This window comes from Stomoxys calcitrans, chromosome 1 (assembly GCF_963082655.1).
Source record: "Stomoxys calcitrans chromosome 1, idStoCalc2.1, whole genome shotgun sequence".
Taxonomy (NCBI): Eukaryota; Metazoa; Arthropoda; class Insecta; order Diptera; family Muscidae; genus Stomoxys; species Stomoxys calcitrans.
In genome coordinates this window covers 143,361,533-143,378,139 of record NC_081552.1, presented here as the reverse complement: position 1 = coordinate 143,378,139, position 16,607 = coordinate 143,361,533, and the positions used below count along the sequence as shown (strand labels likewise).

General features: G+C 38.1%; 1 protein-coding gene across 6 annotated transcripts in view; it reads right to left on the bottom strand.

The window, feature by feature from the left end:
• The window catches only part of LOC106088838 (peptidoglycan-recognition protein LC), a 116,711-nt gene that overhangs the window by 59,414 nt on the left and 40,690 nt on the right, over positions 1-16,607 (bottom strand). For 3 of the 6 annotated variants that reach the window (XM_013254531.2, XM_013254530.2, XM_013254532.2), the window contains exon 3: positions 12,062-12,277. In XM_013254531.2, coding sequence (XP_013109985.2) covers positions 12,062-12,277 — 216 coding nt within the window. The remainder of the gene's footprint in view (positions 1-12,061; positions 12,278-16,607) is intronic. The other 3 variants (XM_013254534.2, XM_013254533.2, XM_013254535.2) reach the window with 1 other exon arrangement.

Below are 16,607 nucleotides of genomic sequence, written 5' to 3'. Positions count from 1 at the left end.
TGGGAGTCTTCAATCAGTCTTCCTTATACATTTAACTTGTTGTCATATCACAGAAACAAGAGAATGAAGGTGCCTTCTAGGTACTATCGTCGTACAAGCCAAATCGCTTAAAAAAGCTTTATTATTCCATTAGATATTCTACAGTTCCTCTTCCTGCGGAACTCAGATACCTTTTTCATAATTGCAAGTGCAAATTTGCCCATGCAAACTTCTCACATATCAACGAGTGCTGCCCTATTCAAGTTTAACATCCAATAGCTTTTAATAGCTGAGTCCGAACGGCGCACAGTGGGGAATTTGACCTCAAAATGTAGTTTAAATCAACTGCGAGACCGATCTTCGTGAAATTCGGCATATATGTCTTTTGGGTGCAGAAAGAGAAAATTTCTAAATTTGAAGGAAATCGGTTCAGATTTAAATATATATCAACTTTGTGTTTTTGTTTTTTGAAATTTTCTGTAAAATTGATAATCAAGTTCGAGGTTTAGTTGTGGATGTTCAAGTTTTATTTATTCTCCCAACATTTCGCAATTTTCATGAATTGCAACTTTGACGGCGGGTTTTTTTTTTAATGCTAAATAAAATTACAACATAAACACACTTACTCTATGGTAGTTAGACTACCATCGTCAAAAGTGCAAAAATCAAGAGTGCAACAAAGACTTTTGACAACAGTAGTCAAACTACCATAGAGTAAGTGTGTTTGTGTTGTAATTATACACTACAAAAGAGGTAGACTCACTGATAAGTATACCGATCTATCTCCGTCCGTCTGTCCATGTTTATTTGTGTGCAAACTACAGGTAATTTTCATCCGATCGTCTTTGAGTTTGGCACAAGCAAATCGGTTCATATTTGGATGTAGCTTTCCCATATATATGTTCGTCCGATTTGGACTAAAATTGCAATTATATCGTCATTTGTTAACCGATTCTTACGAAATTTTGCACGAGGGGTTATCTTCTAAATCTCGGCATTACTGGTGAATTTCATAGAAACCGGCCAAGATTTAGATATAGCTAACATATATATGTTCGTCCGATTTGGACTAGAAACGCAATAATTTAGTCTTTTGAATTTGATAACCGATTCATACACACGAAAATCGGCACAAAGTATTCCCTTATGACTCCCGATATTGCTATTGATTTAATATAAATCCGTTCAGATTAAGACATATCTCCCATATATATGCACCTCCCCATTTTCTATTTTAAGACCTTTGCTAACCCATTTAGCAATCGATATTCTGAAAATTTGCAAAACGATTTACTCAATGGCTCCTACAATATGTACGGATTTTGATCGAAATTCTACATATCAAATTTAAGCAAATTTTAGATTCGACGACTTAACTTGCATATCCAATGTGGTGTAGAGTATTAAAAGGTCAGCATCGCCCGACATTAACCTGCCCTTATTTAATTTATTCTCTAAAAGATATACTTCAGGAGACTCTACGTGCAGTAGCAAAGTGGGCTACCGAAAGTGGTCTAGGTATAAATCCGTGCAAGACAGAAGTAGTTCTTTTCAGCAGGAGATACAAGTTGCCTACAGTGAAACCTGTCTCCTTGGGTGGAGAGAATGTCCCATTTACAGAAAGTGCAAAATATCAGAGTGTTTTGCTGGACAGGAAATTGAACTTCAAATCCAACATTTTGGAAAGGGCAAGCAAGGCCACTCTTGCCCTATACGCCTGCAAGACAGCCATTGTCAAAAGTTGGGGGTTTAGACCGCGTGTCATGCATTTGGTATATACTGCAGATGTCAGACCTGTAATGCTATATATATGTTATGTTCTGGTGGACGGCGCGGTGCTCAATAGTTAACCGGATCTAAAGGACGGCTTGTTTGTGCATCACAGCCGCACTGAGGACGACACCATCTGATGCTTAATGCTAAATCTTAAGCCTCTGGACATTATGGCTACCCAAACTATGTCGACCAATGCCGTGAGGTTAAGGGGCTTTCACATTGGTCTGATGTTCCAGGCAGTGTGGATTACTCCCAACCTGATCTGCTTTTTGATAAAAATTATTGTACCACTATTCCTAAAAGAACCGATTGGAACTACGATATCCCTGGTAACAGAAGTTACATAGACTGGTACGGATGGTTCCAAACTTGAGGACCAGGTGGGCTTTGGGTGTACTCTAAAGATCTAGAACTGGTTATATCGAAAAGATTACCCAGCCACTGCAGTGTGTATCAAGAGGAGATCCTTGTCATTAAGAAAGTGGTGGAATGGCTAAGATATAATGTCAGCCATTAAATCCCTGGAGGACGTTTTTTTGAACACAAAAACCGCCCTCGACTGTCGCATATCTCTCAACGAGATGGCTGAATAGTTCGAAATTCACCTGCTCTGGGTGCCGGGCCACAGAACTATCCCAGGGAATTGTGAAGCGGACGAGCTTGCAAGACTATGAACTACCCTACACATTCCGGGGATACTGGTATCAATCGGTATGCCTCTAGCGGCATGTAAGCTAAGTTTTCAGGACCAGACACGAAGGACAACGAATGATAGATGGTCACAAAGCGGAATGTGAGCATTCCAAAACTATGTGGCCTAATCTACACTTGAAGAGGTCGACTGCTTTGCTGTCATTGTCTAGAACAGACGTCTGAGTGATTGTGTCCATCACGACAGGCTGTCAGCAACGACTTTTGCAGAAGCTGTGAGGACATCGAAGAAGAAGAGACTATACTTCTGTGTGTGTGTCCCGCACAAGCAGTTAGAAGGAGTTCCACTTTAGGTTCTCATTTCTTTGAGAACCTGTCTGATTTAGCGGATGTGAAGATTCGCATGTTATTGGGCTTTTTAAATGGTTCAGCGGTAGGAACTGGAAGCATCTTCCTTCTTTTGTTCCTGTGGTATCACAATGGACGAAAACGTATAAGTGAGTCTGATGGCAGACTGCCACTTAAACCTAACCTAACCTAAGCTACTTGAATAATTTACCATTGAAAATAAAAACCCCGTTGAAGATGCAATCCATGGAAATTGTAAAACAATTTAACAGTTTAATGTGTTACGGGTGCATTTTTTTTTATTTATTTTTTTTACACTGTTTACAGTTAACTTTAGCTTTTGGATTTACATTTTTATACCCACCACCATAGAATAGGCGGTGTATTCATTTAGTCAATCCGTTTGCAACACATCGAAATATCCATTTCCGACCCAACAAAGTATATAAAAATATTTCCGATCGGCTAGAAATTCCAAGGCGATTTAACGATGTCCGTGTGTCTGTCCGCCAGTTGTTATCACGCTATAGTCTTTAAAAATATAGGTATTGAGTTGAAATTAAGGTAAGTTCTTGAATGGGCCAAATCGGACTAAATTTGGATATACCTGCCATATAGAGCGATCTGCCGATTAAGGGTCTTGAGACCTTAAAAGCTGCATTTATTACCAGATTTCCCTTAAACTGTGAGTTGTTTTAAGCCGTCAGTCATCACATCCCCGGATCGGACAATATTTAAATATTTCTGTGATTTAAACCCATCTGCCGATTGAGGGTGTTAAAAGCCGCAATTATTATGCGGTTTCCATAAAAAAATAGTTGATTAAAGCCTCCCAATATCGGACTCAAATGTGGTTCAGATCGGACTTTATTCAGATATACCTGCGATATATCTGCCTGCCGATCTGCCGATTAAGGGTCTTAAGCCCATAAAACCTGCATTTATTGCCCGATTTCGCTGGAACTTGACACAGTAACTTGCATTAAGCCTCCCGTCATCCCATCAGCATATGGTTTAGATCAGACTCTATTTGGATATAGCTGTCATATACACCGATCTTCCAATTTAGGGTCTTAATCGTATACAAAGCCGATGTGTTGCGCGATTTCGCTGAAACTGTGACTTGTATAAGAGTTATTAGGACCTGAATCAAATATGATCCAAACCACCCCCTTTTGCATATTACTATGGATGTGATTGTGGAGTCGTTATAAAAGAGGATGGTTAAATTAGCCATGTGATGGGTATTTAACACATATTTTTGCCTATTCAATTTAAATTAAAAATCTATTACACCTGCAAGCAGCAACCGATTGGAACAAAATTTGTCTCTGATGATGTCTGTGACGATACCTAAGATAAGATATACAGTGAATTTCAAGAATATCGGTTCAGATTTATGTATAAAGTTGATATTTCAAGAGCTATTCTTTAAATCTTTATTTGAATCGATAGTACGGTCCATATAATTGAGGATTATTTAATGCAAATGTTGACCGTGACTGCGCCTCAAATTGTCCATCTTAGTCCAATTTTGGCATACTCTTTTCAACGTTTCTGCCGGTATCTCACTAATAAATGCTTCAAAGTTTTCTTTCAATGTGTCAATTGATGCGGGCTTGTCTGTATATACCAGAGCTTTATCATAGTTCCACAAAAAATAGTCTACAGGCGTTAATTTGCACGATCTAGGCGGTCAATTGACCGGCCCCGAACGTGAAATGAAATTTTCACCAAACTCGCCTCTCAAAAAGTCCATTGTTACGCGTGCTGTGTGGCATGTGGCACCGTCTTGTTGAAACCACATATCATGAATGTCAAGCTCTTGCATTTTGGGCAAAAAAAAAAACGGTAGCGTTCACCATTCACAGTTACATTTCGATTCGCATTATCTTTGAAGAAGTACGGTCCAATGATACCACCAGCCCATAAACCGCACCAAACTGTAACTTTTTCTGGATGCATTGATAGCTCATGGAATGCTTCTGGCTGATCCTCCCTCCAAAATCGACAATTTATCTACCCATTAAACAAAAAATGAGCTTCGTCGCTCAATGGAAGAACCGCTTTCTTAACAGAGCACGCTTTTTGATAATAAAATTTTATAATTTGTAAGCGTTTTTCGTTTGTAAAACGATTCATGGATAAATTATAGATCAACTGAAGATGTTTGACAGTGAAACAAAACACGAAACGTGCGCGAGTTGTTTAAACCAGTGTTGCCAAAGAGATAAAATTCACCCTTTAGTTCCGATACATAAAGTTTTTGGGATATACTTTCAAAGTGATCCAACGTCAATATTTAACAACCCATCAGGCAAAAATTCAATAAAAACGTTGCCAAGGCGTTTTAGAAAATGTATAGGGTGTTTAAAAACAAGTAAAAAAGCGTTAAGTTCGGCCGGGCCGAATTTTGGATGCCCACCACCTCGGGTATATATGTAAACCACCTTTCGTCAAAATCCGATGAAAATTGCATACCGTATGTCCCACAGCAGTTATATCGAAATATGATCCGATTTGGACCAAATACTAATAAGTACAAGTTACTGTTCAATTGTGTATAACAAAATATTCGTCTTTTTAGTACCTATATCTAAAAATAAACCGATCTGAACCATATACAGCATGGATGTCGAAAAGCCTAATATAAGTTAATGTGTCAAATTTCAGTTAGATCGGATTATAAATGCGCCTTTTTTGGGGCCAAGAGTTTAAATCGAGATATCGGTCTATATGGCAGCAATATGCAAATCTTGAATGATCTAGACGAAATTGCAGAAATGTCGTGAGTGGACTACGAATATGACATAAAAAACGAGGTCGAAGTAATTGATAGTCGCCCTATCCCCGATAACCTCCCCAAATGGGAATACTACTCAATCATTGCTTGATGAAACTCAAATGATAGGCATTTGAGAGCAGAACCTTAAATCGAGAAATTGGTCTATATGGCAGCTATATCCAAATCTGATCCGATCATGGCCAAATTGAAGAAAGATGTCGAAGGGCCTAAGACAACTCACTGTCCCAAATTTCATCAAAATCGGATAATAAATGTGGCTTTTATGGGCCTAAGACCCAAAATCGGAGGATCGGACTATATGCCAGCTATAACCAAATCTGAACCGATCTAGGCCAAATTAACTAAGGAAGTCGAAGCGCCTAACACAACTCACTGTCCCAAATTTCAGCTAAATCGGATAATAAATGTGGCTTTTATGGGCCTAAGACCCCTAATCGGAGGACCGGTCTATATTGCAGCTATATCCAAATCTGGACCGATCTGAGCTAAATTGTCGAAGGATTTTGAAGGGCCTAAAATAAACGTGGCTTTTATGGGCCTAAGAACCTAAATCGACCGATCTGTCCATAAGGGGGCTATATCAAGATATAGTCCGATATAGCCCATTTTCAAACCTAACCAGCTTATGGACAAAAAAAGAATCTGTGCAAAATTTCAGCTCAATATCTCTATTTTTAAAGACTGTAGCGTGATTTCAACAAACAGGCGGACAGATATGGCTAGATCGTCTTGGATTTTTACGCTGATCAAGAATATATATACTTTATAGGGTAGGAAATGGATATTTCGATGTGTTGCAAACGGAATGACAAAATGAATATACCCCCATCCTTCGGTGGTGGATATAAAAAAAGACTAAATGATTACTATTTAATAGGTAGTCATATGGTACGGTGGTTGTCTATGAATGAGTACCATATGATCCAATCAAAGCGAGTAGCACTAACATTTGGCAGTCTTCAACTGAAATTGTTTGATCCAATTGGATTTATTTGATCCAATTAAAAACATGCCAACATGAACAGAGAGAGGGCAGAGTGGTAAAAATTAATCGTCAGCATGTATCTTTGTTATGACAACCTATCGGCCTTTGAATAAAGAAAAATAAAATATAGGAATATAGGAAGGATCTAAAAGCAAAAAAAAAAAATGGTATCAAATTCTAGGGTTGGATGCCTAGGAGAGCCGCCCACTCCCAAAACCCGGCTAACGGATTTATCGACCAACCACTACAATATGGGACTAAAATTAAAGTTATTTGAGAGTAGAAAACGAATCTGATATCCAATTGCGGAACTAAGTGTTTCGTGGGTCACCCCACCACTATAAAACCTCTCAAATCGGATATATTTACCGATCATGGCAATATGGATCATAAATGAAAAATCTTTGGGAAAAGAGCACGAAATTGAGTTTCACTTTTGGGACCAAGTGTCTGGGGGTCCACCACATCCCAAGAAGGACTTTTACTGAGTGTAGAAAAATCCATAGAAAAATTGGAATACATTTTCAACTACAATTACGCAGATATTTTCAAATTTAGAGTACTTCTCTCCAACATAGCATAATCGGGCGCAGCAGAGCGGGCCGGGCTTAGCTAGTTTATATATATAAATATGAATTTGTGTTTGTTTGTTTGTGGGTTTGTAAATTTGTTTGTTCCGTATAGACTCAAAAACATGCTAAACCGATTTCTTTGAAATCTTCACAGATTGTGGGTAGTGGTCCTGGAGCAGCAATAGGCTATATTAGTTTTTGATATCGCAAGGGCAGTTGTACATGGTTCAATAGTAAGAACTTTCGCCACCGCACCAAATATATAGACTGGTAAATTAGTTCTTTACCACAGAAAATCGTTTAATTTGGCAATTTGATTTGAAAAAAGGCTTAATTGTGGGTTTTTTATGGGTAGTCATATGGTATGGTGGTTGTCCATGAAAGTTTATTCATAGACAACCACCACATGATGATCCATTTTAAACGAGTAGAGTGGATCATCATGTGGTGACTCCATCTGGCAGTCTTCAATTGAATTTTGTTTGGTTGGAGGTTGTTTACACACTTACAGCGACATAAAAACAAAAAATTTGGTATCAAATTCTGGGGTGGGGTGCCTAGGAGGGAAAAATCCTCAGGAAAATTGGAATACATTTTCAACTACAATTACGCAGAAATTTCCAAATTTAGAGAATTCTTCTCCAACATAGCATGATCGGCCGCAGCAGAACGGGCCGGGTTCAACTAGTGCTAATATATAAATATCAAGCTACGGCGAAAACAACGACTCTATGACCGTACATAGAACGTAGCGCTGTATGACAATCATTTTATTGATGTCATCAGTATGTAGATTTGATTGCTCCATTGATTTTACATAAATCGAAGCTGACATGGCCTACTTTAAAGACCTTAAAAAAAAGTTTCGAAAAAACATCAATTAAAGTGAATAGTATTTTATAGTGCAGCGTGCTAAAATGTATTGTCTAACATGGATTTACATATATACTAACAAAGATTAAGAAAATAGAACTACATTTAATCTCAAATCACTAACTTAAGCTTTAATAATCTTTATTTGAAATATGTGCTCAATGGATGGGTAAAAATTGGCATGCATGCGATACAAACAGCGTAATACAAGGAATAGGTACTTTTTGTGGCATCGACTTATTTAAAAAATGCCAATGGAGCCAAAACGGGCAATCCGATCTGGAGAGGGATGTTGAAGGGCCTAACACAACTCACTGTCCCAAATTTCAGCAAAATCGGATCGGATAAATTTGGCTTTAAGGGCCTAAGACCTTTAATCAGGGGATCGGTCTATATGGGGGCTATATCAAGATATGGTCCGATATAGCACATCTTTGAACTTTTCCTGATTATGGAGAAATAAAGAATCTGTGCAAAGTTTCAGCTTTGAAACGGGAGGAGGGCTATAAACACTCGATACGATATCTGAAGAAAATGGAGACGTTAACGTAAAATACAAAAGTAAACGTTACTACTGAAACTGATACACGGAAGCGAGACTGCGAATGCAAGGTTTTCGTGCCCAGCAATAGGCCCAAAAAGGCGCACAACCGTGAGGTTGATAGATGCTGCTGCAAAAGCCACCAAGGGTAGTCAGAAAAATGTGCTCCCCAATAGTGGTGATAAGAGGCAGCATTCGGGAGAGATGCAGGCGGATAATCGGCGTCAGAACTAAAAGTGGCTATCCTTGATCGCAGCAATCCCGAAGACTAGCTATCAACTGAGAGATGGATGTTGATTGAGGAGAGGATTATCCGTCCGATGGCGTCAAATGCAGCAGGGCGTTGATTTCAAGTGTAATATCTCGAAAACTAGATGAGGAATTGTTTTATACCCACCACCGTCATTCCGTTTACAACACATCGAAATATTCATTTGTGACCCTATAAAGTACATATTTTTTTGAACGTCGCACAAATCTAAGACGACCTAGCCATGTCCGTCCATCTGTTTGTCGAAATCACGCTACAGTTTTTAAAAATAGAGATATTGAGCTGAAACTTTGTTTGTCTATAGGCAGGTTAAGTTAGAAGAAAGTCTCTATCGGACTATATTTTTATATAACCCCCATTTAAACCGATCTCCCGATTGAAAGTCTTAGGCCGATTAAAACCACATTTATTTTCCGATTTCGCTGAAATTGGGGACAGTGAGTTTTGTTAGGACTCGATATCTTTATTCAATACAACCCAGATCGGTACAGATTTGAATGTAGCTGCCATATATACCGATCTACTGATATAAGGTTTTAAACCCATAAAAAGTGAATTTATTAGCCGATTTTGCTTATATTTAGCACAATGAGTTGTGTTAGGGTCCTCGACATTCCTCTTCCATACAGCCCATATCAGTCCAGATTTGGATATATTTTAAAAGTGGTCTTGGATCCAATAAAATGTGTTTGTAATAAAATGTATTTCCAATAAAATGTATTTGTGCGATTTGGCTGAGATTTTGCTCGAGGGCTTGTGTTGTGATGTCCAAATCCGTACCAAGTTTGGGCCATATCGCTGTAGAACTGCATATAGCTTCAATGGACGTGGCAACTTGATTTTTTTCAAGGCATGTTTTAAATAAACATAAAAGGATAAACAGACGGAAACAATTTGCATTCAAAAATTGGGGTCGAAAGGGGTAAAGATCCATAAGTCTAACATTTCGGCAAATCTATATTAACACATCCTTGACATCCGCAAAATTTTGGAAAAACCCGCAGGGGTGTGTTTTGTTCCAGGAGTTTAACAAATGAGTGTTCCAGAACCTAAACATATGAGTACCAAGTTGCATTGAAATTAAGGGTGTGCCTCATACCGCGCGCTTTTTCAACGTTTTTAATTAAATTCTCAATTGGTCCAATAATTACAAATTTCCAAAAATTTCAATCAGTGTTTTAATGGGTTGAATTAAAAAAATTAATAAAAAATTTCCAAAATTTATAATCGTTTTTTCAATTGAATATGTCGGCAGTGCTTATTTCACGTGGTTTAAGCTGTATTATTGGAAATTTTGCCCATGAACATTCCACTAAGGAACATATCAACGAGTGCAGTCCGATTTAAGTTTTAAGCTCAATGATAAGGGGCCCTCTATTTCTAGCCGAGTCCGAACGGCGTGCCGCAGTGCGACACCTCTTTGTCTATATGGCAATTGTATCGAAATGTCATCAAAATCGTTTAATAATCTCACCTTTTATGATCGTAAAGTAGGAAGAACGATATATATATATATATATATATATATATATATATATATATATATATATATATATATATATATATATATCTGGACCGATTTGGGTCAAATCAAACAAGAATATGGAGGAACATCACATAATCTACTGTCCCAAATTTCAGCGAAATCGAACCAATACATGCGCTTTTTATGGACCCAATACCTTTGATTGAGAGATCGGTCTATATGGGGGCTATATCTTCGAACTTAACCTGTTTAAGGACACAAAAAGTATTTGCAAACGGAATGACAAAATACATTTACCCCTAATTGAAAACGGCACAAATTGTAATCACGATTGTAATTGAAAACAGGTAAAAGCGTGCTAAGTTCGGCCGGGCCGAATCTTGGAAACCTTCCACCATGGATTCTGCTAAAAATGTATACAAAATAAATTTAGTTGTAGGGGGCATAATTTTATTCTATATACCAAACTTCTGTCAAACCAGCAAAAATTAAAGCTTTTACGAACCGAACAAGAATGGTCGAGAGACCGGTTTGCATGGGAGCTATATCAGGTTATAGACCGATTCGGACCGCGCATGGTACAGTTGTTGTGAGTCATAACGGAACACTACATGCAAAATTGCAGCCAAATCGGACAAAATGTGCGGATTATAATGGCTCAAGAAGTCTAATCGGGACATCGATTTATGTAGGAGCTATATCTAAATCTGAACCGATATGACTCACTTGCAATCCCCAAAATTTCAAGCGGCTGGCTTTGCGCGTTCGATCGCTATTGTGATTTCGACAGACGGAAGGACGGACATGGCTATTTATATATATACTTTATGGGGTCTTAGACGAATATTTCGAGGTGTTACAAACGGAATGACTAGATTTTATACCCACCACCATAGGATGGGGGTGGGTATAAAAAATTCCTATTCAATTAAAAAATATGATTGAACGAATTAATTTTTTATTGAAAATTGCCTGAACATCAATCACTATCGCAATTTGAAATAAAACTGGATTCAATAAGAACAAGTAAAAAGACAAACCAAATTTCAGCCAAATCACATAAAAAATAAAGCATTAATGGGCATTAGACCCTTTAACGGAGAATCGGTCTATGTAGCAGCTACATCTAAATATGGTCCGATTTGGCCCGCTCAAGAACTTAACCAGCGTGCATTAAAAAGACGTGTCTGTGCCAAGTTTCAGATCAATATCTCAATTTTTGAAGGCTGTAGAGTGATTACAACAGACGGACGGAGGGATAGACACACGTACATCCTTAAATTGTCTTAGAATTTTACGACGATCCGAAATATATATACTTTGTAGGGTCGGAAATTGATATTTCGATGTGTTGCAAACGGAATGACTAAATGCATATACCCCCTATCCTAAGGTGGTGGGTTTAAAAATGATTGATTCAATTATTGTTTTAATTAAAAATATTTTTAATTTAAATAACATTTTTAATTGATTGAATATTTTCGTGAGATTTTTTCTATGCATGTACACAATATTGCGCAACAATGTAAGTGTGTGTGTGTGTGTTTGCCCATCGCTGGTCTTAACTTAAAAAAGTTTGATCGAAATTTGTTATACATAGTTCTCAATTATTTCAACGACTTTTTTGTTCTATATTAGAAGGGTAAATGGAAAATTCCATGTAGTAATCATTTAGAAACCAGAAAATGAGGAAGGTTAGTAGGAACTTTTTGGCAATATCATATCATCTGCAGTTTTAATTGTGAGTATGGTTTTAGGAGAGTTAAGGAATACCTATGGTTGAATTGATTGGAATATTCTTTCTCGATTCTTCGCTATTTCCGGATGCAATCTTACTTTTGTTGTCGGTTGACGCCTCGATCCCAGCAATGATGGCCACCACCACAAGTGCTATCACCGCACAAGAACCAGCGATTATGAGCTTTTTGCGCCTCAGAAAGTTTACGTTCGTAGCATCGGATGCTGCTGGTGTCGAATTAATATCTTTGGCTGTAAAGAAAATATACGCAAGAAATCCATTAGTTTGATCGGATATAAAGATGTGTACTTCGCAAATAGAAAGAGCTTTGGTGTGCTATCCATTAATTTTGTATACAATGATGTGTTAATGAAATTGTACAGGCCCAACGTGATTCAAATGATTCAAAGATTCACCAAAGCCTCAATTATAAACAAATAAGTTTTAATAATTTACGATGCGGCAACAACAGCGAACTGCCCACGCTTTCAGTGAAATTCAAAACAAACAAATCCAAGGTATCGATCGTATTTGCAATTTGTTTACATACATTGCTTTCAGTTTAATATGAGTGCTGAAATAGAATTGATCTAATGGTGTGCTAAAATTGTGGCACTCCGCAGCGCAATGAGAACGAACAGCAGCAATCTCCTCTTACGGAAAGTACGATTTTTGTTGTTTTAAATCAACTAAACAATTTGGTCCATTATGCTTCGCAATTTCTTCGACATAAATACAACCTACCAATGTACGACCTTTGAAGCCCTCGCACCTAAAGATTTTCACCCCTTACCAAGGGGTCGAAACGCGTCAAATCATGGCCGGTGTGTTGTATCTCCTGTGGCTTTCATTTTTCCATTGTATACAATTTTCGGTCATTAAGCTAATCTCGAAAGATAAACTAACACATCAATCATCAAGCTCGTCGTTTTCGTTTTCTAATAGAAATTTGTTTGTCAAAATAGCAAAATTATTGTTTAAACAACCCCAATTCAGCGCGAAGAATGGTCAACAGCAATAATACGCAAACATATTTTTTTAAATGGACCAAATCGGATAGTGTTCTGATATATGTGGATGATATGTAAATCGATCCCCGGATTGGACTAGGCAGTTTCCCAGTGGTGTTTTGGTTTGGTTTCAAAGGTTTTAAGGCTGCAATGTAAACCGATCTTCCGATTGAACTTCTTGAGTCTCTAGAGGTCGCATTTTTATTTCATTTGTCTGAAATGGGAACGTGGAATTTTTTCAGGACTTCTAGCAGTCATGACAAATATATTCCTTATTGGTCCATAACTTGATACAGCTCAATTTACAGGGGCAAAGAAAAGTCTACATAACCAACTCAAAAAACACATTTACAAAACGAAATTTTTGTAGAAACAATTTTTAGCGCCAAATGCCTCTAATCAAAAATTGTTAACCATGAAACAAGTGTTGCCAAAGAGATTACTGGGAATCTCTTTGGCAACAACAATCTTCAGTTTGGTCTTTAATTTAACCATGAATCGTCTTACAAATGAACAGCGCTTGCAAATTATAGAATTTAATATCAAAATGTGTGCTATGTTAAGAAAGTTCATCGCGAGTTTCTTCCATTTCTGGCTCTATGGGTACGTATATAACCAAAATTGCCAATTTTGGAGGGAAGATCAGCCAGAAGCATTGTAAGAGCTACCAATGCATCGAGAAAAGTCACAGTTTGGTGCGGCTAATGGGCTGGTGGCATCATTGCACCGTACTTCTTCAAAGATAATGCGAATCGAAACGTAACTGTGGTGAACGCTACCGTATTTTTTTTTTTTTTGCCCAAAATGCAAGAGCTTGACTTGTATGATGTGTGGTTTCAACAAGACGGTGCCACATGCCACACAGCACGCGTAACAATGGACTTATTGAGAGGCGAGTTCGGTGAACGTTTTATTTCACTTTCGGGACCGGTTAATTGGCCGTCTAGATCGTGCGATTGTTTGTGGGGCTATGTTAAAGCTATGACGCATTGGAAGACAACATTGAAGCATTTGTTCGTGAAATACCGGCCGAAATGTTGGAAAGAGTATGCCAAAATTGGACTAAGATGGACGGATGGACCATTTGAGGCGCAGTCACGGTCAACATTTGCATGAAATAATCTTCAAACATTCAATTATATGAAATAAAGATCTCATTTATTTTTATTTTCTTTACTATAGCTCATAAAAAATCACCCTTTACATGAAAAAGTCTTTCAAGTGACATGCCAATGCGATTCCTTGGTGGAAGGTGTAAAAGATCCAATTCGGTCGAACTTAATGAGCTTTAAACTTGTTTTTTGCTGGAATTAGTGAAGTGTTCAACAAGAAAATGTTTGTATTTTAATTTTGAGCGTATATAATGTACAATTGTTTCAAATGGTCAATAATAAAATAACTATTTTTATTCACAGTGGCGAAGAGTTTAGGTGAGTTTTGTCCGCATTTCAGTAAGTGTGATCTCTAGTATCTTCCGATTGAAGTACAAAAATTTGCGAATTTCTGACGGGCAAATTCCAGTCCCTGTCAAAACTGTAGCCCAAATCGCTATTTCCGAACTCTACGGAGGGTCCAGTTGAAAATTGACGCACACATCTTTATTACACAAGCCATTTAATTCCGTCTGTCTCCACCAACCCCTACGCTATCAATTGCTCAGCTGTTTCAAAGAAGACAAATATAATTGCAATATTTAATTTGCAATTATAAATTAAATAACAATTTGCATTTTGTCGCATCCTGTTTACAATGTAGACGGTCTACGACTACATCCACATCACCATTGTTTGCCCCTTTCAATATTTGACAACAACACAAAAACAAAACATTTTCGAACTCTTTTTCATTTAAGAGACAGGTTTACATGGGAGCAATATCAGGTTATAGACTGATTTGGGCTGTATTTGGCACAGTTGTTGAAAGTCGTAACAGAACATCGCATGCAAAATTTCAGCGTAATCGGAAAAAAATGCGGCTTCCAGAGGCTCTAGATGTCAAATCGGGAGATCGGTTTATATGGGAGCTATATCAGGTTATAGACTGATTCGGACCGTACTTTGCAGAGTTGTTGGAAGTCATAACGGGAACACCACATGCGAAATGTCAGCGAAATCGAATGAAAATTGCAGCTTCCAGGGGCTCAAGAAGTCAAATCGGGTGATCGGTTTATATGAGAGCTATCAGCCGAACCGGGCCCGTTCCGCTGCACCTTCTTTAACTCTCTTATATCATTTTAGGGTGGGCACACTTCGCCCTGAATGCGGATATCGAATTCGTGCCATTGTAGCCTGTGACGATGAACGCCTTAGAATCCTGGCGAGAACATCGAACAAAGCGGTGTTTATCCCCTCTTAATGTTGACAACATTTGCCATGCATGATCATGTAACAAATTTTCCCCCAAAGAGGACGCCGTTCGGCCTCGCCTATAAAAAGAGGTCCCTTATCATTGAGTTTAAACTTGAATCGGAAAGCACTCATTGATATGTGAGAATTTGCCTCTTCTCGGTTCCTGGTGGTAATGTTCTTCCTTAGGCCAATGTTCTAATTAGGGGAGGGATGGCACCTCAGACATTTCGACTCAAATATGGTTAAAAAAATTCGTGCTGCACTTCCAAATCCCTTTAATTTGAGCTGCATATTGCCATGGCCGGTAAATATGAACCGTTTAGAGGGTGTTTTGGGGCTGGGGCGGCCACCGGCACTTTGCTCTGAAAATAGATAGCAAATTCGTTCTTTATTCCCAACGGAAATAAAGTTCAGTTTAGGGGGTGCTTTAGGGCGTACCCCACAACACTTGGCTCCGAAATTGGATAGAAAATTCGTTTTATAATCTCAAATACCTTTCATTTGATACCCATATTGTCATAAAGGCTCAAATAACCCATTTGACGTATCTTTAGGAGGAAAAGCGCCACCTAGGCTTGAACGCAAATTTTAATGTCATATTCGTAATCTACTCCCTAACACCTTTCATGTCGCAATTTTTATCCGATCGCGTTCGACCTCTATCATGATATTGACAGACGAACGGACGGACATGGCTAGACCGAATCGGAACGTCGAGACGACACTTTATAGGGTCTTAGATGAATATTTCGAGGTGTTACAAACGGAATGACTGGATTAGAATATGGTGGTGGGTATAAACATTAAATATATTTTAGAAGTTGACAGTTCAATTTTAGTTTAACACTAACTAACAGTTGTTAAATAATGCTAAGTTATTGTGAAATGGAGGTTGTAAACATTTTAGTGACATACATCGAACTGAAATTTCAATTTTTTCTTTTAGATAGCTCATTTAGCACTAAGTTTCAGAAGAGGTATCGTTGCGTATCGCGTAAAATTACTAACACACCCTGGGTTCGGACTAATAATTATACCCTACAACGTTACTGTGGCACAGGGTATTATAACTTAGTGCATTTGTTTGTAACACCCAAAAGCAAGAGAGATAGACTCACTGATAAGTAAACCGATCGACGCAGAATCACTTTCTGATTCGATTTAGCTATGTCCGTCTGTTTGTCCGTCCGTCCATGTTAATTTGTGTACAAACTATAGGTCGC